Source organism: Felis catus, chromosome D4 (assembly GCF_018350175.1).
Source record: "Felis catus isolate Fca126 chromosome D4, F.catus_Fca126_mat1.0, whole genome shotgun sequence".
NCBI classification, from domain to species: Eukaryota; Metazoa; Chordata; class Mammalia; order Carnivora; family Felidae; genus Felis; species Felis catus.
In genome coordinates this window covers 31,281,990-31,309,372 of record NC_058380.1, presented here as the reverse complement: position 1 = coordinate 31,309,372, position 27,383 = coordinate 31,281,990, and the positions used below count along the sequence as shown (strand labels likewise).

Here is a 27,383-nt window from a genome sequence, read left to right as displayed (position 1 = left end):
ACATTAATTCTTAAAACAGACTCCCTGGTGAGTATTTGAAGAGGCTCCCCCTAACCAGATGCCCCTACTTTGTTTCTGCTCCCATGTAGATGCTGCCTTGACCAAAGAGTTTTTCCGGGCCCTGATGTACCTTCCAGGAAGAGGGATCCTGTAGGAGTCTGACCTGAGCACATGTTGTATTATGTTTTCTTCTTTCTTCCCCTTTTTTCACTATAGGGGAATGAATGGTGGAAACACATGGGGCTTGGGACAGAGACATGCTTCCTTGTAAGTGAACATTTCATTTGAGTAAAAGCTTGAAAGTTGGACAGCCCGAATTCAGATTCCAATTCTGCCACTTTCTAGCTGTGAGACCTAACCTCTCCATGCCCCTCTCCTCCCAATCAAATAAAATATAAAAGTAAGATCAAAATTTGGACATGCAGATACTTATAAATTAAAACCACAGTTGAACTAGGAAGAACACAAATCTCATTCTTTAAAGTATAACAAATTATTAATTGTGCAAAATTCCACGTTAGTAGAATAGGAATTTACAGAATTGTCATAAATGAGGTGAAATAATACTACAAAAGAGTATTTTGATAACCTTTCTCTTGGAATCTTGCTAATGGCTTAAATAAAGACTGAGGAATCTCATGTAACCAAAATGATTGTCAGGGCCTTAGGAATATCAGTGATAAAGAGAAGGACTACAGAGAAGAGCGAGAGGGGTAGAGGGCAAAGTGAGAGGGAAGGAAGGAAGGAAGGAAGGAAGGAAGGAAGGAAGGAAGAAAGAAGGAGGGAGGGAAGGGAGGAAGAGGGGAGAAGGAAGACATGGGGGAAGGGAGGAAGGGGAAAAAGACTGTCATCTATGTCTTCTGCTAGTTATTCAGTTTTCACTGTACTTTCTTAAATGGTGTATATGTAAACTTCACTTCTGTGATTTCAGTGTGCTCCTTGGAAATATTTTGTATTGAGGTTTTCTCTTTTATACTGTTGGTTTTGTATAGGTGGTACCCTGCAGAATGGTTTCAGAATTAACTCCTCTCACTCTTAATGAAAAAAAATCTCATCTCTAAAATTTGGTTCTGCTATTAAAGTAGGCATCCAGTTGAAAGTAAACCGGCTTGTTAAATGACTTTCATAGACCAACATTAAATATTACCACTTCAGCAAGATAAAATTTGAATATCAATATTGGTCAAGATATTGTCACATGTCATGTAAGTTATAAATTTCTAACCCACTGAACCAAGTAATAAGTATTTAATTAGTAGCATGGTAGAAGGAGTTGATGAAAACCAGAGCTATTTTTGTTATCAGATGAGTGACTATTCTAAATGTTTTTCCTAAGGACAAAATGTGCTCCTCCATAATGGGATAAGAGCCACTCTAAAATGAGAAGTCAATCTCACTTGGATGCATTTTATTGGAAAACACTCACCAGAGGTCAATTCCTGCTCCAACTGGTTAGAGAACTAAGCAGACCGTGATATGTCATCACCAGATTCCATTCAAGGATTAATGGCTCCAAAGAACAAGATGCCTCTCTAAGTCTTCCTGTAATATTACACCCAAAAGTGACTTGTCCCACCATTCCAGTCCCTTGTGTTTACCGAGGGTCAGAGGATGGCTTTTCACAAGTCTCAGAAGAACAGGGTACATGGATAATCCAGTACATGTTCTAAATCATCACTCTTAGTTCAGGCCAAGTCATAGCACTCATGGGACCAGCCAAAACAGAAGCTTGTCTGCCCTGAGCAGGTCAGGTAGCAAGAGATGGAATTTATTTAGGGCTATCTCTCACCACAAGTGAAGGCTGCAATGTCCCTGAAAAGATATTGTCTGATTCTGCTACTAATTAGGCTCAAGTGACCTTGAAAGTCTCAGGGATTTCTGTAACTCCTCCACTCCTATATAAAGGGCTGTAACAATGAGATTGTAGGACAGTGCCCGTGATCTTCACAAATCAGAGCTGAGGAGTCAGGAGCAGGTCTGTGAAATTTACTCTCCTTTGTACCCCAGCAGGATATCAGCTCACCTGCAAATTCATCTTTAAGGTACAGTGTGTTGAACTTGTGTTGTCAGGTGTGGGATCAGCTCACATTTGGGGCTGGGAATTGAGACACACTCCTTATACGTTTGTCTTTTTTTGGCCACTTGGGCTCATTTTCTCTCTACTTTGAACACCTACCTTGCACCAGTTTGGGAATAGATTTAGACAGAGGCTTTCCATGTCTGATTTCTATGTGTTAACAATGCATGAATTTCAAGTTAAATAGTATATTTTAAAAAAGAGAGAAATCTGTGCTGATCTCACAGAGTAAATCTCTCTTAAGATTAAACAAAATGTAGAATATATCTCATATTGATTGATGGATAACTTAGTCCCAAAGAAACATTCACCATAGCTCCCCAAACCATGGAGGCTTCTTGGAAAACTGGCAGTCAGAAGGATTAATCTTTAATTTTGGGTTTTCACTTGACTGAGTAAATTGGGATTTATGAGATTAAACTGCAGAATTTTCTTTCGTTTTAGTTTCTATGATTGGCCATCATGTAATGCCCTGAAAAGATGTAGCTCTTCTTTAGATAGACATAAGTACATGATTCTCACACGAAGTCAAGGTTTAATAAATGATATTTGATTAAAGTGATATTTATTTAAAAGGAGTTTCAGTACTTTTTAAGTGTAAATTAATCTATAAAGTAAATTTAAGAATTGCCATTGGAATTATGACTTTTCAAACTAGTAATGAATTACTGCCAATAAAACTAACCCTCTCGATAGATATAAACTTTAGTTTAAAAAAACAACAACTTTTGCTGTAAGGAATACAGAGAAATAGAACTGTTCATTTATCAGAGAATAGCTCCTTTTTGCTAAAGGTCTAATTATTGATATTTGCCCTTCACTTATATGCAAGGCAATCAGGTATTCTTTCTCATCTGGGAGTGAAGAAACTGAAATACAAAGCCCCTGTACTGTTGAAGACATAGATTATTCCATTGAACTTGATGCTGATGGATTTCCCTATTAGAGCCAGAGGGAATGTCAAAGAACCTCCATTCACAGATGAGGAGACTGAAGTGAGATATCTTTGCCAAAATCTAAAATAAAAAAGAAATATTTTAAACAGAATATGACACTCATAAAATAATACACATTTAAACATATATAAGAAATAACTATATGGTTAATAATAATATAGTTGAAATAACATAAGCTAAATACCATCCAAAGAAAATAGGAGAAATAGAAATTTTAACTGGCCATTTCAACATATCCACTATTAGAACTTTGAGCATTTCTTTTTCTTATCTCAAACTATTTTAGAACAAAATATCAAAACAATTCTTTTTAGCACAAGAATGCAATAAAACCGGTTAAAATTTATGTTTGTTTGAATGATGAGTACTTTTTATGTTTGAAACATAATTTCATTGAAGCACATACTGACTGTATATCAGCATACCATGATTTGCTTATTCATTAATTCAGCAAATATTTTTTAAGTGTCAACTACTTTCCATGGTCTGTCTTGGGGTGGCACATCTAGGTATGGTCTCCTAAGTACAAGACCAAAAGCTGTGCTTTGCCTTTTCACAAAGAACTGAATGCATTGGTCTTTTCTGCCCTAGTGGAGACTAGAAGTACTTCTTCATTTTTTTTTAATATTTTTTTATGTTTATTTATTTATTTTTTGAGTGAGAGCAAGCCAGGGAAGCACAGGAGAAGAGAGAGAAATCTCAGCAGGTTCCGTGTGTCAGTGCAGAGCCCCATGTGGGGCTTGAACTCTCGAACTGTGAGATCATGACCTGAGCCAAAATCAAGAGTTGGACACTTAACCTACTCAGCCACCTAGCTGCCCCTGGAAGTACTTCTTTTTTTTTTTTTTCCTTAATGTTTATTCATTTTTGAGATAGAGACAGAGCATGAGCGGGGGAGGGGCAGAGAGTGAGGGATACATAGAATCTGAAGCAGGCTCCAGGCTCCGAGCTGTCAGCACAGAGGCAACGCAGGGCTCAAACTCATGGTCCTGGCTGTGAGATCATGACCTGAGCCGAAGTCAGACACTCAACTGACTAAGCCACCCAGGCGCCCCGGAATTACTTCTTTAGAAGAGGGCGTTGGGGCACCTGGGTGGCTCAGTCTGTTAAGTATCTGACTTCGGCTCAGGTCATGATCTCACAGTTCATGAGTTTGAGCCCTGCACCAGGCTGCGTGCTGACAGCTCCGAGAGCCTGCTTCGAATTCTGTGTCTCCCTCTCTCTCTGCCCCTCCCCCACTCACACTCTGTCTCTCTCTCTCTCTCTCTCTCAAAATAAATAACCATTAAAAATTTTTTTTAAAAAAATGAAGAAAGAAAGAGGGCCTCTAAGTCCATAAATATTCCAACACTCATGTAACTGCAGAGGGCAATATTATACACTCAACATATGAACAGAAGTTTATGCTCTACATATACTTATATATATGAACAAAATGTATGATTCACTGCAATTTTTATTACTAGATCCAGACAGGAATTAATTTAAATGTCCATCAATACAAGAATGATTAAATAAATCATGGAATATCCCTAAAAAATGGGGACTGTAAAAAGCAAGGTGGGCTAGTAAGGAAATATTTTCTTAAGTGAAAAAGCAAACTTCAGAACAATACATGCAGTATGGTCCTATTTGCAAAAAAGAAAATGTTATATACACATATGCATGTGTGGTAAGGTCCCCTCCCTAAAGAAAGAAAGAAAAAAAAAACCTCAAGGCAACCTGGCTATGAGCATACGTGACAACACCCCTCACAACCTTGTAACATGAGACCACTTAATCAGATTGCATGTTTGTGTGTTACCATATATGGGAGACAAAGAAGTAGAAAATGTATAAAAAACTACACCACGTGGCATTCCAGGCTCAGTTCTTCGGGTATGAACCCAACTGAGCCGAGCTGACACAAATAAAGTTGCTTCTTGGAAAGAAAATCCTCAGTATCACGATTCTCTGTGCAAGAATCCTGCTACACATATGCACATAGGCTTTCATGAAAATGGAAATATCATCATTAACAGTGGATATCTTCAGGAAGTATAGCTGGCTGCAATGAGGAAGGAGGAGAAAGACTTTTCATTTTGTATCCTTCAGTACTTTTTTGAAGTGTTCTGCTATGTACATGTACTATATTTACATTTTTTAAAATGCAGTCTTAAAAGACCATCTTTGTTAATTGTGTAAAACTTTGTAATCCATTGGCCAAATTATTTGGGAGATTTCCTGCTGAGAAATATTGAATAAATTATGTGATGCAGTAATTATCATACATGTCCCCAACTACATGGACCATCACAACAAAAAGAAACAAAGAAAAAACACTGTCCTACAATATCCAGGGAGAAAAAGGAAAGTGAATGCACCTCTAAGTCTCCATATTTCTCCTCTCAAGTGTCCTATTTTCTTCAGTACTGTCACCAAGTGTGCCAGCAGTGTTTGCTTTTGTTGTCAGCTCTGCTGCTCCCTGTCCCTCCTCCCACTCCAAACTTCCTGCTGACTTTGTACATTTCGACACAGCCGCCTCTCACACCTCTTGAGTTTCCAATGAATTATGCTTTATTGATCACAATATTTTATTCTCACTCAACAGGACAATAGAAATGATAAAGGTGGATTTGTTCCAGACATTCCATTTGCTAAAAATTAAAAAAAAAAAAAGTTTCTGGAAACAATGATTTGGAGAAGTTGGAATCTAGTTAGAGCCCGCTCTTTCTGTTCAGAAAAAAAACAATAAAAATAACTAGTGACAGTCAGCCACTGGGCTGGGATTTTTGGTAAAGGCAGGGAGGAGAGAAACAATATTTTAGCAAAATTTTGTATTTTAACCAACTTACCTTTCAAAGTTTTTAATAGGAATAGAATATAAAATTTGCTAAAGAAGCTATCATTTTTAGATCAAAATTCTTTGGGGATTTTTAATTGACCAGATGAGTGGTGTCAGCACAAAAGAATTATAGGTGCTTTGTCTATTGGACAAGCAAGTCTAAAATGCACCCTGTGAAGGGTACCCTATCAAGCAGGCTCCTTGCTTCAGAGTAGTTTAGAGCCCCGTTAATGGGACAAGAGTATGGCGATCTAGCTCCTACTCCCAATTCAGCCGGGTGTGGAAGCTCTCCATTGTTTCAAAGGATTTGGGAAGACACAAACCCAGGGACCTGTGGGATGAGTTTAATGGCTTCTCAGTTCCCTTCCAGCCCCAATTAGGTGATCAAATGGAACCACCTAGAGGTGACCAATATAAATCTGCAGTGGTTAACAGTGACCTGGGAGGTGGAGGAGGCTACATTCTGTTTTGGTTTGTTTTGCAAGGTTTTATTTTAACTTTACACATGTCCAGGGTATGTTTGTTTTGGAATCGAAAACATAGCTACATTGCTCATGGGGAACTCAGGTTTTCCCTGTTAGTCCCTATAGGGTTCAAAGACTGGTGACCAAAGGCCAAATCCACCAACAGACATATTCTGATGTTTCATACAATACTTTAAAACATCTTAAATTCATTACTAACTTTTTAAAATAAGGAGATTATATGCATTTTTAAAAAATCAAGATTTCCAGCTTCTCTTGGAAAGCTCAAATATCTGGTAACACTGGGAACGTGCTCCACTGGCAAGTCAGTTGGAGCTGAGCAGGTCCTTCAAATGGACCATACATTCTAGAATTGGCCACAGGGAGCGGCCAGTGTTCTAAGCAGAGTGTTCTAAGCACATCTGGACCACACAGCCTTCTGAATCTGTGGCCTTTGATTTGTAGGTAATCAACATTAATTTATAGATATAAACTAGACAACCCAGGATTTTGTTAAGCATGTACTGTGTCAGTTACTAAATATTTACCACAGCAGCTTTTTCAGTTGAAATTCATTAACTTTGTGAAAATACATATGGTTTTATTTTACAGATGAGAAAACAGACTTATTTCTGTTGTTGGGTAAGTAACTTGCCCATATGGGATGCAGGGGTCTCCTAACTCCTAGTGCAAACTGTTTCCATGACACAGGTAGGGCTGTGCTCCATGACACTGTTGGCTCTGATAGGATTCCTTTGTGTGCATTGAAAACACTCCTCAGCAAAGAATGGTCCATAACTGTCCACAACTGTCCATAGTGTCAAATGTATGCTCTTGTATAAAGGCCTTTTTTTTTTTTTTACTTTTTATTTTGAAGTCATTTTGGATTTAGACAGAGTTACAAGCTTGTCACCCAGTTTACTCTAATGTCAACATCTTAAATAACCAGATACCCTTATCAAAACTATGAAATTAACATTTGTATAATAAAATTAACTGCAGACTTTATTTGGATTTCTTTAGTTTTTCCACTAATGTCCTTTTTTTTCTGTTTGAGGATCCAATCTAGGATACTACATTGCATTTATGTGGTAGATGATAGATAGATACATACATACATACATACAGATAGATAATGATAGATAGATGATAGATAGATCATATATTTACATTACAATGTCTCCTTAGTCTCCAATATGTGACAACTTGTCAATATTTCCTTGCCTTTTGTAACCTTGACACTTTTAATGAGTCGTGGTCAGGTATTTTGTAGAATGTTCTCAAATTTTAATTTATCTGCAGTATTTTCATGAATAGATAATTTTCTGGTGTTAGGAGAGGTATACCACGGAGGCAATGTGCGCCTCTGTCAAACCATATCAGGGGCATATAATATCAACATTGCTCATTACCAGTGATGTGCACCTTGATCACATGGGTAGATTGGTGCTTTTTTTCTCCACTGTAAAGTTACTATTTTCACTTTAGTCACCGAGTCATGCCAGATGCAAGGAGAGGAGAATTCAGCTCTACCTGTGGTCATATGTTAAAACCACCACAATAGTGGGGCACCTGGCTGGCTCAGTCAGTTAAGCGTCGGACTTCGGCTCAGGTCATAATCTCGCGGTTCGTGAGTTCAAGACCTGCCTCAGGCTCTATGCTGATGGCTCAGACCCTGGAGCCTGTTTCAGATTCTGTGTCTCCCTCTCTCTCTGACCCTCCCCCGTTCATGCTCTGTCTCTGTCTCAAAAATAAATAAACGTTAAAAAAAATTTTTTTAATAAATAAATAAATAAAATAAAACCACCACAATAGTTAGTTAATTTGGGAAGGAATATTTTTGAGGCTATGCAAATATCTTGTTTGTCTTCAAAGTTTCATCTGCTAATTTTACTATTTATTAATAGATCCTGCCTGTAGCAATTATTATTACTGTGGTGTTCTCATGGTGATTTTCTATTCCCCTCTTTCCTTCTACATTTAATTCATCAGAATTCTCCTGAAAAGAATAATTGTCCCCTCTCCCTCATTTATTTTTTTCAATAATGTATACCAGTTTGGATTCACTCTTTGGATTGTAACTAATATGAGGTTATATATATTTGTTGCTTTGTAATTGAGGGTTCTTCCAGGGTACCTGGGTGGCTCAGTCAGTTAATGGTCCGACTTTGGCTCAGGTCATGATCTGGCTGGCAGCTTGGGAGTTTGAGCCTCACATCAGGCTCTCCACTCTTAGTGCACAGCCTGCTTTGGATCCTCTGTCTTCTTTTCTCTATGCCCTACCCCCGACCCCAAAGATAAATAAACATTTTTTAAAATGTAATTGAGAGCCTTTTCAAGTTGCCTCCTCAGTTTCTTGCAATGGCTCCATCTATTTTTTACTTTCTTACTTTTTGGCATTATAAAATACTCAGTACAGGGGCGCCTGGGTGGCTCACTCGTTTAGTGTCTGACTTCAGCTCAGGTCATGATCTCACAGGTCTTGGGTTTGAGCCCCACATCGGGCTCTCTGCTGTCAGCACAGAGCCCACCTTGGATCCTCTGTCTGCCTCTCTCTTTGCCCCTCCTGCCTCATGCTGTCTCTCTCCTCTCAAAAATAAACACTAAAAAAAAAAAATTTTTTTTAAATAGTACAAAAAACTTTAAAAGGTAAAGTGTGTGTAGGGATTATTTACAGAGCTTAGTGATCTGAATAAGAAGTTGGGAATAAATGTGAGAGAAGAAAGCTAAATAGCAATTTTTCTCTTGAAAAGAGAGAAAATTAATTTTTATTTTTTTAACTTTTTATTTGGAAATAATTTCAAGATTGTGGAACATTACAAAACAGTTCAAAAAATTCCCATATACCTTTAACTCAGGTATTCCTATCACCACCCTGTTTGCTTTACTGTTTTACCTATCTACCTATTTTTTCTGAACTTTTTGAGAATTAGTTGACTCATGAGCCTTCACCTCTAGCTAACTCAGTGGGTACTTCCTAAGAAGTCATTCTCTTCCATAATCACAGCACAGGTGTTAACTGCAAGAAATTTAACACTGATATGATCATGTTATTGTCCATATTCCAATTTTGTCCATTGATTCAATATTGACCTTTATAGCATTTTGAAATTTGATCAACTAACTATATTGATGTTCCTGATCTTACTGGCCCTCATCTCCAGCTGGATGCCCAGAGCTCTCTCCTCCACAAGCTGCTGTCTGCTCTAGTTACCAAGGCTCCTGACCAAGCCCACAGGGACTCTCAGGACAGACAGTGTAGGTTGGACCTGGGTGGATCCAAGCAATATTCTTGAAGAGCATCTTGGGGTAATTATATCTTGGGGTAATGATAGACACTAATTAGTCCTTTTTTTTTTTGGAAGGTAAACTTTTCCCTAAATGACGGGGGAAAGTGGTTCAAACTGTGGGAGGTGATGACAGGATCTTTGGAGTCAGACAGAGTAGTTTTAGAGCTCAGCTCTGGCATTTACTGGTTCTGAGATTTGGACAAGAACTTAAACCTTCTAAGCCTGGCTTCTTGTCTGTTGTCTGGGGAAATAATACCTACTTCCCAGAGCTATTGATATCATTAAATGAGATAATTTTCAAGATCTCATTAGCAACTGCAAAACATGATTCATTGCTCACCGTTACTAATACATGATGTCAGCACCCGATGCCTGAAATCGACAGGTCTGGGCTAGATCTCTGGCTATCCCCCTTGTTACCTCTGGAACTAGGGGAAAGTCACTTAACCTCTCAGATTCACTTCCTCATCCTCAAATAAGGGAATAATAAAATCTAGCACAATATGTTGAGAATTAAATAACATTTGGTACTGTACTCAATGTGGGTTGCTAATATGAATATAAATGATGATGATAATGAGCATTTTTCCATAGACCAGATATTATGTTCAATGCATTGGTTGGTAATCTCATTTAATTCTTAGAAAAATCCATTTTTTTAACATGAGAAATTTAAGCTTTAGAAAGGTTATGTAAGTTTCCCAAGATCACATGGACTCAAAGCCCCTTCTTTATTTATTTAATTATTAGTTACTTGAATAACAATTGTTGGTCTCCCCTTTTAATGACTTATTGTCATCCCAGTTAATTCAGACAAACCCCACAGAACACAACAGGGCTGAGTTATTATGGACACATTCAATACAAGTATTTTTTTTTTCTTACATATCTTCTTTTAGTTAAAATTTCCAACTACTCAAGAACTCACTCATACTGCCCCAGGTGGCTTTTTATTTCACCTGCGCCTTTTCTTAAGACACAAATGTCACACTGTGGGCAAAATCTGAAGTGGCTTTGAAGGATATTTATTGGAGGAAAAGCTGTAGAGAGAGACTCAAGACTTAAATTCAAATAACCCGACTGGATTTTGGAAGGCAAGTTAAAAAAAAAGTTTTTTCTGAAAAGATGCTACACTGAGGAGAACCACTTTCACATAATCCTCCAAATTCCATATGCGAAGGAGGAGAGGAGAAGAAAACTCATTCCACTCTCTGTTCAGTGGGGCCTAAAGATGGAATGGGAGGAGAAACTCATCAAAGCATTTTAAGCCTATAATCAGCTGCTGTCATCTTAGCAACTGGACCTAGAAACATCATTCCTAAAGATATTTTCACTGAAGGTGAAAAAAGACCACCTGAGAGGAAATGGGCTGGTGTCTGTGTTCCCCAGTAACTATAGAGGCAGAATCTCCAGATGACAGAACCAGCATTTGGCAGAATGGTAAGAAGAAGGTTACATTTTACTATGTACTGGTATAGGAGGAATCAGTGCCCTGTGTGTGTGTTTGTTTTAGTCCTTATCATGACACATATAAAACTGATAACAGTGGGCACCTCTGACAAGGTATAAGAAAGGAGAAAGGAAGTTTGTCATAGTGCAATAAGCCTGGAATAATCTTGAAAAAAAAGTTAATCTAGTTCTGCCTTGATAAAGAATTGATGACTTGCACATTGCTTAGAACAAACTTAACCAGATGCGTGCTTCTCATGTGACCCAGTTCTTCCCAGGATCTATCGTCTTTCTGGCTGGCTGACTGGCTGGGTAGTATGACAGTGGCAAGCACAGGCTTTGAAGCTGGGTAGGGTTTCAATCTCAGCTCCATCACCATGGAAGTGACCTTGGGCATCAATGACCTTGGGCAATGGCTTGCCTCTTTGTACCTCCTCTGTCAAATGTGGATAAGAATAAGATTGTGAGAGTTGAATGCAAGATGTAAAGCACTTTGAAGAGTGAAGTGTATTCAGTTAGTATTCAATAAAGCCAGAGATCACAGATAAGCAGCCCACCAGCCAGTAGGTGAATGTGTGGCAGCAAGTTTAATGGCGCATTGGTGGGGGGAGGCCTACTGCATCCTTGGACTCACTTCCACTCTTTGTTGTCTCATAAGGGCTGAGTATCCATTGCCAATACCCTATTGTCTATTTTAAAAAGAAATAACTCTCTGTATTCAGGGTTTTTTTAAATCAGAATTAGAGATACAAAAATGATAAATGCAGTGAATCTGATATATATTTTTAAAGGAGGCGAAGCAGATACCATTCCTAAGTGTTAATTATGAAAATACCCAGAATAACTCATTTATATGAATTTCTGGCCACTAGAGTTATCTAAATTTGCTCCTCCCGAATTTTGAGCCATGGGGGGTGAATAATACAGCTCTCTGAGTATTAAGAAAAAGAAATTATCCTATATTCTTAGAGAATATGTTCTCTATATTCTTAGAGAATCTCAGGATTAGAGTGGGACCAAAAATAAATCTGAAGCACTCAACACTCACTTGAGAAGCCTATTCCTCTCCAATCTGCACCTATAGTGAGAAGAAAGCAGCAAACTAAAATTAAGAAAGGATGAATGTAAAGATCCAAACTTGGATTTATAAAAGAAAAAAAAATCACTTGCACAAGAATAGAAGGAAGACACTTGAGTTTGAAAAGTCCCTCAGTAAAAAATAGGAACTTAATCTCAAAATCTTTAAAAGTGACTCAGGAGATTTCAGGTAATTGACAGGTTTATGTGTCCTCACATTCCATAGTATTTTTATTTTGTGACTATAAAAGCAGTACCAAACTGTCCCACAGGAGATCACAGAGGCTTTCTCTTCTTCCTGATCCCACTCAGAACAACTTGGGAAAGTAATGTCTTTTCACCCTCATTGGAGCATCTATAGGGCAGCACCATATACATAGGGCATATAGTGGGTGATTTTCTCTGCCTGGACCAGCTACAAGTGCAGAGAGAGTAACCGTCAGTGCTTAGGTTTCTCATCAATACTCCCAGGGAAAAATAGACTTTTTAAATTTTCTGTTCCCTGCCTTATTTATATACATTCTTAAACATACTGGGCATCACTCAGTGAATGTGATTATAGGATCTGGCCACAAAGATCCCCAAATATAACATCTTAAGTGATGTAAGAGTGAAACTCATCACCAAGAGCTTTTGCTAAAGGCTTCTCTGTATGCAGTCCAACACTGGACCTCAGACAAGAAGGGAAGCATCTTATCCCTGAGATCTAAGGAGTTCTAATTCTGACAGCCCAGCAACAGATAAATAAACCTTAAATACATGCTGAGTCAATAAGGAGCAAAGCATTTAATATCATGCATAAACTAAAGACAACAAGAACTTGTTTAGGTGGTAGTTCAAATTCAGTTAACACTTTTGATCTCTTACCAGGGATAGGACAACAGATTGTGAGCTCCCCAAAGACAAGCATGTACTGGGTTGGTATATGAACATTTAGGGAGTGAATGGCAATATATTTGGCACTTTCATCCATATTACCACATTTCATCTCCACTTTGTGGATGATAGAACTGGGTCTCAGAACACATGAAGGGCTTATTGCCCAAAGTCACAATAGTGACAACAGTCCTGCCCTCTTATTCAGCTCCCTGGCCATCCTGGCTGTCAGGGCATGGCCACCAGGGAAGGTGACTGAGGTAGGACTGCAGTTGTGTTGGCAGGCAGGACAGCTGTCTCCACACATCCCCTAGTAGGCGAAGCAAGGCTTGGTGAAGAGTTCCGATCCTAGTTGCTTCAGGGATGACAGCAAGAGAGACTGGCCAATAAGGACAGTATCCCATGCTCAGGTGCAGAGGCAGGAAAGGGGCTACACAGAGAAACTCAGTAGGAAGGAAACCAGCAGAGAGAAAGTAAAATAGTTCAAGATGCCCTGCAGGGAGAGCACAGGGAAGAGGTTTTAAGAAAGCTAAAGAAAAAAACCATAGTGCCAAAGCTGCAGATAGAGAATTCATCCCTTAAGAAGGGCAGTGAGGGAGGGAACCCTCAGACTGCATCAAGGAAGCCATCCTTCTTTCAGCCAGCACAGTGTTCTGTGCTTGAATGAGGTGTCTCTACAGATGACCACAGTGCCCATTGCTTTCTGTAGTGCAGATCCAATAGCTTTACTCCTTTACGACACCTGCCTGTTCACTGAGAGTATCTAAATTTATGATTCTTGAAGTCTTCTCAAAGATCACAGCCCTTTGGAGGGAACAAGAAGTAGAGGCAGCATGCATCAGATCCTTCAGATCCTGCTGCCTGATTTCCTTAGGTCTCACTTTGATTTAATTTATTCCTTGAGTGTATGAATACCACACTGCTTACAACTGCTTCTCTTAACCTAGCTCATAATTATGCAACTACAGTGTCTGCTAGAATAAATCTTCCTTCCATATCCAAACCACACCTTTTTCCCAAATTGGGTAAATGTGAAATGACAGGATGATGTGAGCAGTCTGTGTGCCTGCATAGGCCTCTTTTTTTTTTTTAATGAAAAAGTCTTTAGAATAAAATGTTAATTGTAAATTTCAAGAAAAGAAAAAAATTCCAGTGAGTACCTATTTGGCCAAACTATGTTTTCTCTGAATACCAGATATCTAATATGAACTTGAAATGTTTAGGAGCATTTTGTAATAAAGGAGTGTGTGTATAAGTCATGCATTATTACTCTTGGTATACTTAAGTTACATGTTTGCATCAATGCCTTATTCCCTGCTCAAAGCAAGCACTATTTTCTTATCTAGCATTTATACAGGCAGAATCATGTAAGGAAAATAAGAAAATTTAAGACACCTCCGCAGCTTGAACTAAATCTATAGGAAACTAACTGCTATAGGTGAGGGCAGGGAAACTATGGCTTCATGTGTGGAAGTTAGAGGTGGTTGGGGCCATAGACTCAGGATTGGTTGACATGCTTAGAGCAGACCTTTTGTTACCTCTAAGAAAAGGCTAGCTCTGGGCCTTTCCATGGCCAGCAAGCTTCTTATGATGTCAAAACATCATAAAATATAGAAAATTCAAGACATGATTAATTTATCTACTCATTCAGTCTTGCCACCACCTACCTACTCTAGTTCTATGAGTTCTGATGTATATTTTTAACAAGTCTTTCGATGTTGAGTGACTAAGAATTTCTTCAAATTCTGTGCACTGAATCCATTAGCCTGGGGGAGAAAATAAGTGGAAAATAAGCTCGTAGTAGATGGAGTCTGTGCTACCTCCAGGCCAGAACTTCAGAACTCAAGCAGGGCTCAGACAAAATCTGGAGAGGCTCTCTCAGGCACAACACAAACCTCCTGAAACTACAGAAGGCAAATATATTTGAGCACATCCCCTACTCAGAAAGTACAAAAATCGCCTTCCAGACCCTCCCTCAGCATCTGAGATAGTTCAGAGGGGCCATTGGCAATTCCAGGCCAGCTTTTTTTAGAAAAAAATTAGCTTGACAAGGGTCATTTAATTTAATGAAGAATAACTGAGCACCTATTTTTTGTTCCAAGATATCAAAAACAACAGCAAAACAGTAAGGTCCAGGTCCTTCCTAATCTCCAGCCAGAGCTAGAGCCAGAGCTCTTGTCTGAGCCAGTGCTCATCAGACGGATCTTTTCTGCAGTCCTTTGCATCTACCTGCCTGTCAAGCAGGCAGAGACGGATCTTTTCTGTAGTCCACTGCATTTAGCTCCCTGCCAGAGCCACTAAGATCTGGAAAATGGGCAATGTTCACATAAAAAGTAAACACTTTTTAGCATTAAACATGTGCACTTTCACGGGACACACACACACACACATGCCACACGAGCTTGCTCTGTATATGGCCATCTCCAGATATAGTGGCCATTTCTTGTGATGAGAATCTCAGAGCCAAGAGTACCCACTTTGAAGATGGACAGACCTAGGTTCAAAGTCCCACTCTACCACATTCAGTTATGAGATTAGAGGCAAATTTTATTTCTCAGTTTCCTCATCTGAACAATGAGTGTAGAATCACCCACCTCCAAGAGTTGTAGGGAGAATCAAATGCAAGTGTGTATAGAAGGCCTATCACACATTATGTGCTCAACAAATGGTAGAGGTTATTGTTATTCTGTGAGGAAAGATGGAAAGAGCTTAACATTTGTTGATTGCATATTTGCCATGTTTAGAGCTTCTGCGTGTATCATCTCATTTTATATACATATATACACAACTGTGAAGTAACTGTCAAGACTTCTTTCTTTAAGTTAAAATCACAACTATCATAAAAATAAAATGAACAAGAAATAAATTAAATAAATAATAATAAATTAGTCAAATATTTTATTTAATTTATTAATTAATGGAAAACTAGTAAGGTATCACAACTAATTCAAAAAGAATTTTAAAAAAACATACAGATGTAGGATATCAAGAATACTGAAATGAATTAGAAGTAGATTAAAATTGCTTGGTATCCACACAACTATCAGTTGCATTCCCCTGGACAAAACTTATTTGACTCTTTATGTTCAAGAATCATTTGCATTACTATATTTTTTTCTATAATTTCAGAGTTGTAAAATAGCTCAAAGAGAATAAAATGGGTAGGCCCCTGGTAGAAGAAGATAATCTTTACGGGTTATTAGACACCTTTTTTGTTTTTGTTCATTTCAAAATTTTTTTATTATATTTTCTGACAGAACCATTATTATTCCCATTTGCAGTTGAGAAAACAAATCATAGTGACTATGTAATTTGTCTAGAGTCACAAAAAGTGTAAACGGAAGGGTCTAGATTTAAACTCACCTTTCATCACTCCAAAATTAGAATGGCTCTGGGATTTCTTTTTCTTTTATTTTTCAGGGGATGAACAATCAATATATCCGTCGGGAAGTCTTCTGCTGTGAAACGTGTCACGAACTCAAAAGCTTCTGGGAAAAAGAAATTAGCAAACAGACTTGTTACAGGGAACTGGAGGAAGACCGTCAGGGAAGGAGTGCCCTGAGAAAGTATGTGGATTATTTCTCTACTATTTTTTAAATTAGATTTCTATAGAAATACACCAGATTGTGAATATGAGAGACTGAGTTCTATTCATTATTACTGTTCTAAGAATGCAAATGTTCAGTATGGTATGGTAACGTCAGTGCAGCCATGAGAATAAAGGAAAACAAGACTTGGATGAAGATTATATTCACAGGTCTCAGAGGAAGGGTCACCACATACTATTTAGGGCCACAGGGGAAGCAAAAGACAGAAGCAGGGGAACATCTAAGCCAGAGTTTTTATTGGAGTTCCTGAGCAAAAGGCAAGGCAGAGCAGAGTAAACAGTTTAGCACTGTCTAGTTTGAGTAATTCCAGAGGGCTCTGGCTATAGATGTGCTCTCTAGTTGTATGGAACCTAGCCCTGGGGTGATTTGGGGCAGGGAAAATATGGCTTCACATGTGGAAGTTAGAGGTGATTGGGGCCATAGACTTAGGATTGGTTGACATGCTCACAGCAGGCCTTTTGTTACCTCTAAGAAAAGGCTAGCTCTGGGCCTTTCCATGGCCAGCAAAGTTCTTATGATGTCAAAACATCATAGAATATAGAAAATTCAAGACATGATTAATTCATCTACTCATTTAGTCTTGTCACCACATTTACCAGGGTTTCCAAATCTAGCATTATTGCCATTTAGGGCCAGATAATGCTTTGGGGTCAGGGGGCTATCCTGGCTTTGTAAGATGTTTATCAACATCCCTCAAAACATTACATTCCAGTAGGACTCCCATTCCCATTGTAACAACAAAAAATATCTCCTGATGTTACCAAGTATCCCCTCAAGGGCAAAGCCACCTCTGATTGAGAACCAGTGACTCATAAATAAGGTTGAGCCTTTTTTGTATATAAACAAAAATGAAGTTCTATTATTTATATCTTGATAAACTGAAAAAATCTTTCCCCCACCTTGCCTCTGTTGTAATCCCCAGCACATGAGGTACACTAAATTTAAGTCAACAGAACAGAACTATGAGAGATCTCACATTTGGGAAGATACATATTAATATTCTTGGGGGAAGGCAAAGATGGTATTCCCCTCTTTGGCAAGTAAACTTGTTGTTCTAGCCAAAGGAACCTGTGGAGAGGAGAACATATCCTTATGTGAGAAGACATGTGTCACATGTGTCAACATCACTTTGAAAAAAAGAGCCAGCACCTGCTCTCACATGTGCAGAGCCTTAGAGCAGACAGATCAACTCAACTTTTCAGAGACTATCTGGGTTCTCTATCCCTAAAATGGGAACAGCTCAGTCAAGTTGTCTATTTTGCTAAGACACCCACTCACAAGTGGAGTGGCAGCTAAATATTCTGCTGGCCAGCGAGGCACTATGTCTCTATGTTTCTGAACATGCTAAGCTGAAAACATGTGTAGTTCACATGTGTTGAACCAACATCAACTTCTAAAAATCTTGATTAACGCCTGAGGGGAAATAACTTCTCTCCTAGCCAAAGAAGAGCTCTGCCATCATTCCAGCTACATTCCTATTTATCCAGCAAGCAAAATCAGGCTTTTCTAGATGCTAGAAGAGTCACACACTAGAGCATCCAGTCCTGGAGATTCCAGGAGAGTGAGGAAAATCAGTTGTGTGGTTCATGCCACCTTCTGCCCCCAAGTCCTGGCCCACAAGCCAGGGAGCCAGATCCCATCATGAACCCTATACCGCATCTTCCCGTCCAGAACCCTCAAGGTATGGGATTAAAAGCATAATTTGTGATATCATTTTATTTTTGTCAAAATACATACACAGTCTACCTGTATATACAAGAAAAACATTAAAAGAAAATATGCTGATACTGAGTGATTAGTTTTGATTGGCAGAATGGCAGATTTTGTGTGTATGAGCTCTCCTAGCTTCTCCAAAGTTTCTACAACGATACTGTGCCATTTCTAATTAGGCAAAATGAAGTTATAAAAAAGGCAACTGATTGCAAATGGTCCATAGAACAAATGAATTTACAAATAATTAAACAATTTTGTTTAAAATGTTAAAATACATGTTTAAACAAATCATTCTCCAGATTCCCATGTGCCTCAGAAATGACCCCCTTCCAAGTGGGTGCAGTTTTCTCTCCCCTCTATAACCAAGAGAATAAATCTTCAAAATGTGCTCATCATGAAACATTTCATCATTGTGTCCCACAAATAAATGTTAAAGAATTGGACACAGCCTCTGCATTGAAAATCTTAAGGAGTGAGGAAGTAGAGGCAGCTTCCTATGGTTTGTTTGCTCCTCTGTTGTGGAGTCTCATTAACCAGAGCTATTTCCCTTGTCAGCTGTGAAAAAAAGACCCAAAACCTAGTGGTTTTGTTATTATTTTTGTTAAATATCCCAGATTTATTTTCATACCAAGAGCAGAACGTTGGAATATTTGTTTAAATCCTGCTGATCTGAGAAAATAGTTTGAAACAGAGTAAGAGTGTACCTTCCAACATACACTTGCAGACCAGTGAATATCATAAACCCTGAAGTCCCTATCCTATCCCTGTGGCCTATATCTCCCATACTCCACTATACATAAGTACACTGGACACACATACATAATACTCAGGCTCTTTTTTGATTCTACTCTCCACTTATAAAGGCAAATTCAAGCCTGTGAACAATACAGAAATATTCAGAGTGAACACTAAAAGACAAAAACCCTAAAAGTTCCCACCAACACCTTTGCTGATAGAACAAAATCAATATTGCTTTATGTTCTTCTCGGCAGATCTGACTAGCAAGACTTGTGGCAAAGCAGGGTAGAGTGGAAACAGGTGTTTCACCATGGACATGCTTGTTAGCACACTCTCCTGCAGGTTCACTGACAGAGGAATTCAGCCAGAGCTGCAGAGAATCAATTTATCCTGGCAACTGGTGCGTCTAGCAGAGGCCTTGGAGGCGAGATCATGAGGCGAGATGAGGGACCTCAGAACTGGAAAGCCCCTTACTCTCTCTGACAATGGCCAAAAAGAAGCAACACAACAGGAATAGGGGTGGTCCACAGAGAAGTTGAAAACTGTTTGCAAATAACTGATGGAGACAATCTGAGGAAAATCAAATGCAGTGTAGGTACTAGGACTAAACCTCCTGGTTTGTTGGGGCAGTCCAGGTGTACGTCTATCATTTTGTTACGGTTATGGATCATAATTTTCCTTTTTATTTTAAAAGTATCTCCATTTAGGGGCACGTGGGTGGCTCAGTCAGTTAAGCATCTGACTCTTGATTTCTGCTCGTCATGATCTCACAGTTCATGAGTTCGAGTCCCTCATCGGGCCTGTACTGAAAGTGTGCAGCCTGCTTGGGATTCTCTCTCTCTCCCTCTCTTCCCTTTCAGCACTCTCTCTCTCTCAAAATAAATAAACTTTAAAAGTGGGGTGCCTGGGTGGCTCAGTTGGTTAAGCATCTGACTTCGGCTCAGGTCATGATCTCAGGGTTCACGGATTTGAGCCCCACATCAGGCTTTGTGCCGACAGCAAGGAGCCTGTTTTGGATTTTCTGTCTCCCTCTCTCTTTCCCTCCCCTTCTCATTCTCTCTCTCTCTCTCTCTCTCTCTCTCAAATAAGTAAATAAACAAATAAAATAAATGTTAAAAAAACTTTAAAAAAAAAGTACTTCAGTTTAGATGATAAATTATATGGACACCTAAGTCTAAATGATCAGCCTATAATTATAACTGAGAAGTTAAGGAGAGTCATCAGAAGGTGATATAGGTCCAACCTCCAGGAAAGAGAAAGGGAAGGAAGTGGATGCTCCCCACAGCAGCAACTCTGAGCGGTGCATTTTTACACCCATCATACCCAAGAAAAGTTAAAGCCCCTTTAATTAATGAATGTATCCACATTATATTAAAAAGTCCATTGAGTTCCATGAAATACACAGACTGCAGTCCTTATTAGTGAGCTTTAAAAGATCTCAGTGACAAGTCATGTACATTTGGAGGAAGATTCAGTTATAGAAACTTTCAGAGATGCTTATAACAAGGCAGCAGTTTGGTTACAAATTAAGATGCATACTTAACAAGTATAATGGAAAATATAGCTTATGAAAATTACAATAGGTGGTATCAACAGGTCATATAAGTTCAATAAATCATCACTTCTTTTTTTTTTAAGTTTATTTATTTATTTTGAGAGAAAGAGCACAAGCAGGGTAGGGGCAGAGTGAGAGGGAGAAAGAAGATCTCAAGCAGGCTCCTCACTGTCAGCACAGAGCCACGGACCCACGAACTGGTAAATCACGACCTGAGCTGAAATCAAGAGTCACCGACCCTTAACCAACTGAGCCACCCAGGCACCCCAGAAAATCATCACTTCTTAGATAAACCATGCAAGGACCTCTGAGGCAGTTGCCTGCTTATGAGAGAGAAGCCATTCTATGTTTTATCTCATCTTTCAAAGAAGCAAACTGTATTTTTATGTCCATTACCTTAATTTAATCTAAGGTAGAGTGAGGGTAGGTCTTATCATTATTCTCCATAACCCTCACTCTTCTCTCAATATTTCAACTTTCGATCTTTAGTTGCTAATGTAGCTAAGCAACAACTACACCTAACAACAGGATGACACTCCAGATTCTTTCCATTCTTTCCTGGGCCCATAATTGAGCAGAGTTTTAAGTGAGAACTTTCCAGAAGCCAACTTAGTAATAGGTGCCTGGAGCCTTCAAAATATTTATACCCTCTAAATTACTTGTCTCCAGGAATCCCTCTGAGGAAAATAGACAGGTATATGAAAAGAGTAATAAGTATTATCATTACTCATTTTAGGGTTATTTGTAAGAGTGAAAAAATTAAGATTGAATCCAACTTTTTAAAATTCTTTATTATATAGTCTGATCTTCCTGCGTTAAGCATGCATTACTTTGCTTTAGCATTGTTATGAAATGAATTGTGTACCTTCACACATTCAGAGTGTGACTGTATTTTGAGATAAGGACATTAAAGAGGTGACTTGGTTAAAATGAGACCTTTAGTGTGGGCCCTAATCCAATCTGACTGATAGCCTTTAAAAAAGAGGAGATTAGGATGCCCAAAGGGATACCAGGTATGCACACACACCAGAGAAAAGGTCACATGAGAGTGAAGCAAGAAGGCTATCTGCAAGCAAAGGAGAGAGGCTTTGGGAGAAACCAAATCTACTGACACCTTGATCTTGGACTTCAGCCTCCAAAGTTGGGACCAAATAAATTTCTGTTGTTGAAGACCCCCATTCTGTAGCATTTTGTTATGGCAACTCTATCAAACGAATGAAAGCATTTACCCAATCTTTTTTTTTTTTTTTAATTTTTTTTTTCAACGTTTATTTATTTTTGGGACAGAGAGAGACAGAGCATGAACGGGGGAGGGGCAGAGAGAGAGGGAGACCCAGAATCGGAAACAGGCTCCAGGCTCCGAGCCATCAGCCCAGAGCCCGACGCGGGGCTCGAACTCACGAACCGCGAGATTGTGACCTGGCTGAAGTCGGACGCTTAACCGACTGCGCCACCCAGGCGCCCCTACCCAATCTTTTCATTGTGGTTGTTTTTATTCTTATGAAACTAACACAAACACATTTTGTTTAATTCAAGCATCACAAAAGAATATATAATTAGAAGGGAGTTCCTTCTTACTTGGGCTCCTAGACTTGCTCTCTAGGGAAAGCTGACATCAACAGTTTCTTGTATATCTTTCCCAAAAAACTTCAAAATGAATAATCAAATAAATATGTGTGCTATATTTTTATGCAAGATGAGACTATACTTCTGCACCTTGCTTTTTTAAATTACTTGGAAGTTTTTCAATATCAGCACATTCAGTTCTTCTTTAATGTTTTCCATTACAATGATGTTAACAATTAATTTAACCAATCACATTAAAGAACACTTAGGTTGTTTTTTGTTTTCTGGCTTCACAAACAATGTTGTAATAAGAATACTTGCACATACATTTTTGCATACATGGACAAAAATTATGGGATATGTTCATAAAAATTAAAAAGTCAAAAGATGAGTTGTTGTTTTTTTGGTTTTTTGGGTTTTTTTAATTTTGATAGCTCTTGATTTCTTGTCTTGCAGAGAAGTTGTATTCATTTAAACTCCCACCCTGAGTATGGGAGTGCCAGGTGGAAAGATTGCTCACACTGTGTATTGTCAAACTCTTAATCACTATTAATCTGATGGGTGAAAATAGCATCTCACTGTTTTAAACTGAATTTAATTAATTATAAGTTTGGTTGAGATCTTTTTATATGTATAGGAAACAACTGGATTTCTTCTTCTGGTACAGCCAATTTATATCCTCTGCCCATCTTACTGTAGATTTTTTCTTAATTGATTTATAAGCACCATGCACTTCTTTTCATGTATGTACAGTTCTATGAGTTTTGACAGGTGCTTAGAGTCATATAATTACCACAATCAAGATATGACATGGTTCTGTCACTCTGAAAAATCCCCTCATGCTGTTCCTTTATGGTCATTTCCTCTGCCAGCTTCCAGCCCCTGGCAACCACTGATGTGTTCTCCATCCCTATGATTTTGCTTTTTCCAGAGTGTAATAAATGAAAAATATAGTATGTATTCTTTTCAGTCTGACGTTTTTCACTCAGCAAAATGTATTTGGGATTAATTCTTGTTGTGTGTGTCAGCTGACTATTCCTTATCATTCTGTTATATGGATGTATCACAGTTTGGTGATCCACTCCCACTTGAAGGACATTTAGGTTACTTATGGTTTTTGATGATTTGAATGAAACTGCTGTAAACAATGACATACAGATTTTTGTGGAACACAAGTTTCCATTTCTCTCGAGTCAGTACCCAAGACTGAGATTGCTGGGTCATATGGTAAATGCCAAACTATTTTCCCAAATTACTGTTCTATTTGGCATTTCCACAGCAATGTAAGAGACTTTCAGTTACTCAGCATCCTGACCAACACTTTATCTGCATTTAGTTGTAAGGGTTTTTTTTTATTTTGTTGGAGTTTTTTTGATGGAGTGGGTTGAAGGGGGACATTGTTTATTTGTTTTCCTTTGTGTGTGTGTGGTCATTCTATGAGGTTAGTGATAACTTATTGTGTTTTAATTTGCATTTTCCTAATTATGTTAAGCATTACTTTTATGTGCTTATTTGCCATCCATACAACTTCTTTGGTAAAATATCTGTTCAAATTTTTTACCCACTACATTATTTTCTTATCATTCAGTTTGAACTTTATATATTCTAGAAACAAGTCCCTTAACAGATATGTGATTTGCAAATATTTTCTCCATTTATGGTTTGCCTTTTATTCTCTTTACAGTATCATTCATAGAGCAAATTTTTAATTTTGATACCCCCAAATATTCTTTTTTCTATGAATCATGCTTTTTGTGTTGTATCTAAGAATTGTTTTTCCCTAATCCAAGGGAAATAATGAATATGTTATTTTGTGGGGTTATCTTCCAGAAGCCTTAGCTGACAGCAGGATTCTTGCATAGAAACTAGTGACACCTTTCTGGCCTTTCTTCCCAGGAAGCAACTTTATTCATGCCAACATGGTCTCAGTTGGGTTCCTACTAGAAAAATTGAGCCTCGAATGCCACCTAGTGTAGCCTTTTATTAATTTTCTACTTCTTTGTCTCCCATATATGGGTAATGTAAAGACATAATCTGATTGGCTGGTCTCATGTTACAGAGTCGTGAGGGATATCACAAAAACATATAGCTAGGTTGCCTTCCCTTATCTAGAGGTCTTTTCATACAACATTTCTTAGGGAGGGGACTCTACCACATTGTCTTACATTTTATATTTAGGTCTGTGATCCATTTTGAGTTCATTTTGTATAAGATGTGGAGTATAGACTAAAGTCCATTTTTTGAATATAAACGTATGATGCTCCAGCACGATTTGTTTTTAAAAAAAATATCCTCTCTCCATTGAGCTGCTTTTGCCTCTTGTCAAGAATCAATTGGCTGTATTTGCACATACTTATTTCTGGATTCTATTCTGTTCCACTGATTTGTTTGCTCTTTCATCAGTGCCATACTGTCTTGCCATACTTGTCACAGAATCAAGTAATGTGAGTCCTCCAGCTTTCTTCTTCAAAATTGTTTTGGCTAATCTACTTCTTTTGCCTTGCCATATAAAGTTTATCAATATCTACCAAAAGGTCCTTCTGGGATTTTGTTTGACATTATATTGAATCAATTTAGGAAGGAATAAATTATAAAAGCACATATTCATAGACTTTGCTCATTTATCTATTGATTTCTTCATTAATTTGTAAAAGCCATGTGTTTCTCAAAAATATTTGTTAGAAGGAAAAACAAAAGACTTCAATTGGACCATCAGATGTGGAGGTAAAAGCAGTAAGCATTTGTATTTTTCCTCTCCTCAGGCTCAGAGAAGAATGGAAACAGAGACTGGAGAAAAGGCTACAGATGCTGGACAATCCTGATGAGAAGAAAAAGCAGACAAATACGGTGGGCTGAGAGCCTCCTGCTTCATCCACTTCAAAGATAACAAGCCACCAAGGGCACTCTTCTAGGAGAAAAATCTAACACCCAAGTTATGTTGATTTACTAAGCAGGGCACTCTCTATTTGCTTTCCCATTTGTAAGGGATTTACATGTGAAAACTCCCCCCAGTGCTAATGGGAGTCATTATCCAACTCAATCCTCTCTGCCATGGACAGGGTGACCGCCAGTGGGACAGGGAAGCTCAGGTTATTTAATATAAAAAGCTCTTAGAATTAGCACTCCCCAGGTTTCAATGATCCATGTTGTGTAATTTATTTCCACATTTTCTTTTCATTTTGAAATCTGAATGTTTGATCTAGCTTACCAAAGGCGATGATCTGGATGGGAATTTGGCTTCCCTTGGTCTTCTAGAAAAACAGAGTCAATCTTTTCTTCCTGTCACTGCTTTTTGCGAATATAGCTATTATTATGAAAATAATTGGTAAAAAATACAGTTTGAAAATGAACTGAACTAATTATTTTTCCCTTCTCTTCATATGAATTCTTTTCTCATAAACATCTTTAACTAGAAACATGCAATGAAAATAAAATAATGCTTAATAAACGTGGTTGCCCTCTCTGGTATGTGCCCTGTGTTAACTCCCTCACGCCTGTCTTGTTTAGCAATCTGGTGCTAGAGCAGCTCTGCTGGCCCCAGATACATTCTGGAATTTACAGTCACCCTCACTGTAGCCCCTTCTCGGTTACAGAGCATGACCGCAGGGTGGGAGAGGTTCTATCTGTCACAGTAGCTAGGGCTCTTCTGCCCATGGTTCCTCTCTAGGGGACAGAGAGAGGAGTCCTGAGCACCAAGGAATGCACATGGCCAGAGAGACCCTGGGAAGATAATCTGAGACAATGCTGGGGAAGGCATCCATCCCTCATAAATGCCATATAGTAGCATAAACTGCTTTCCTTGGAAAACTAAAAGGGCTTCTCACAGCTAAGAAAGCCATGGAGTGGCAAGAGGGTTGGAGAGGTGATTTCACATCCCCATAGTTATAAGATCCAGGCCCCTGCTACAGGCTCTTCTCCAATTTGGATATAAAATATAAGCAGTAAACTACAGCTGGGAAAAATCTGAGCAAAGTTTGGAAAAAGAGGTTAATAATAAAATACAATTTTAGTAAGGACAGAGAACTATGGGAATACATAGGGGGTTCAGGTATGGGAATACATATTTCCCTGAACATAGGCAGTTCAGGGAAAGCCCACTGGGAAACTGCTATTTAAGCTGAGACCTATAAAATGAGTAAAAGTCCATCCGCGAAAAGAAAAGGGGTCAAATGTCCTGGACTGAGGAGAATGGCACATGTGAAGAGCCAAGAGGAGCATTGAACTGCAGAGCAGAGGGGACTAGGAATTCACAGGGAAGTAAAGAACTGGGAAATGTGTGTCTGTGACACAGACTGAAGAGGGAACTGTTTTATAGGAGGGTGGAAAGATGAGCAGTGGCCTCTAGAGCCCAGGCTAAAGATTCCCAATTCTGGGGGCACCTGGGTGGCTCAGTCGGTTGAGCATCTGACCTTGGCTCAGGTCATGCATGATCTTGCAGTTCGTGGGTTCGAGCCCCGCATCGGGCTCTGCACTGACAGCTTAGAGCCTGGAGCCTGCTTCGGGTTCTGTGTCTCCCTCTCTCTCTGCTCCTCCTCTGCTCATATTCTGTCTCTCTTTCAAAAATAAATAAATATTAAAAGAAAAAAAAAGATTCTCAGTTCTGGATTTAACCATTGACACAGGTTTTAAGGTAGAAGAATGAAATAATTAGACTTATATTTTTAAGTTTTTCGAATTTTGTAATTCACATACACATATATATACTTTCATATAAGTGCATAAATGATTATACCATACATGTTGGTAGGCTTTTATTAACTGTTTCTCCTTTGTTTTCACTGTCTTAACTTGCCCCCCTCCCTTTTTCTGCACTCCCTACCATCTGCCACCCCTGTACCCTGTAACCCATGTTAATAGCCTGGTTTGAGTCCTCCTGTATTTTCTCCATGTTCACATGGCTGTATACAGAGACACACATTCACAATTACATTTACTTACACATTCACACAGACATACACATACACATACACACACATACACACACTCTATATCTAAGGGGCATTGTGTGAATGTGTTTATGTAGTAACGTTTTACAAAATAAGATCACTTTTCTGCATCTTGCTTTCCTCACTCAACCATTCCTCATATAAATGCTTCTAGGTGGGGCACCTGTGTGGCTCAGTCTGTTGAGTGTCTGATTCTTGGTATCAGCTCAGGTCAGGATCTCAAGTTTCCTGGGATATGACCCTG

At 38.7% G+C, this 27,383-nt stretch overlaps 1 protein-coding gene across 1 annotated transcript; it reads left to right on the top strand.

Annotated features, from left to right (window-relative positions):
• The first annotated feature begins 1,910 nt into the window (after nt 1-1,910).
• FAM240B (family with sequence similarity 240 member B) lies at nt 1,911-25,801 on the top strand. The gene is made up of 3 exons (XM_045043185.1): nt 1,911-2,042; nt 16,434-16,579; nt 24,956-25,801. The coding sequence occupies exons 2-3, from the start codon at nt 16,437-16,439 to the stop codon at nt 25,047-25,049; spliced, it is 237 nt and encodes a 78-aa protein (XP_044899120.1). The 5' UTR covers nt 1,911-2,042; nt 16,434-16,436; the 3' UTR covers nt 25,050-25,801.
• Nucleotides 25,802-27,383: the final 1,582 nt, after the last annotated feature.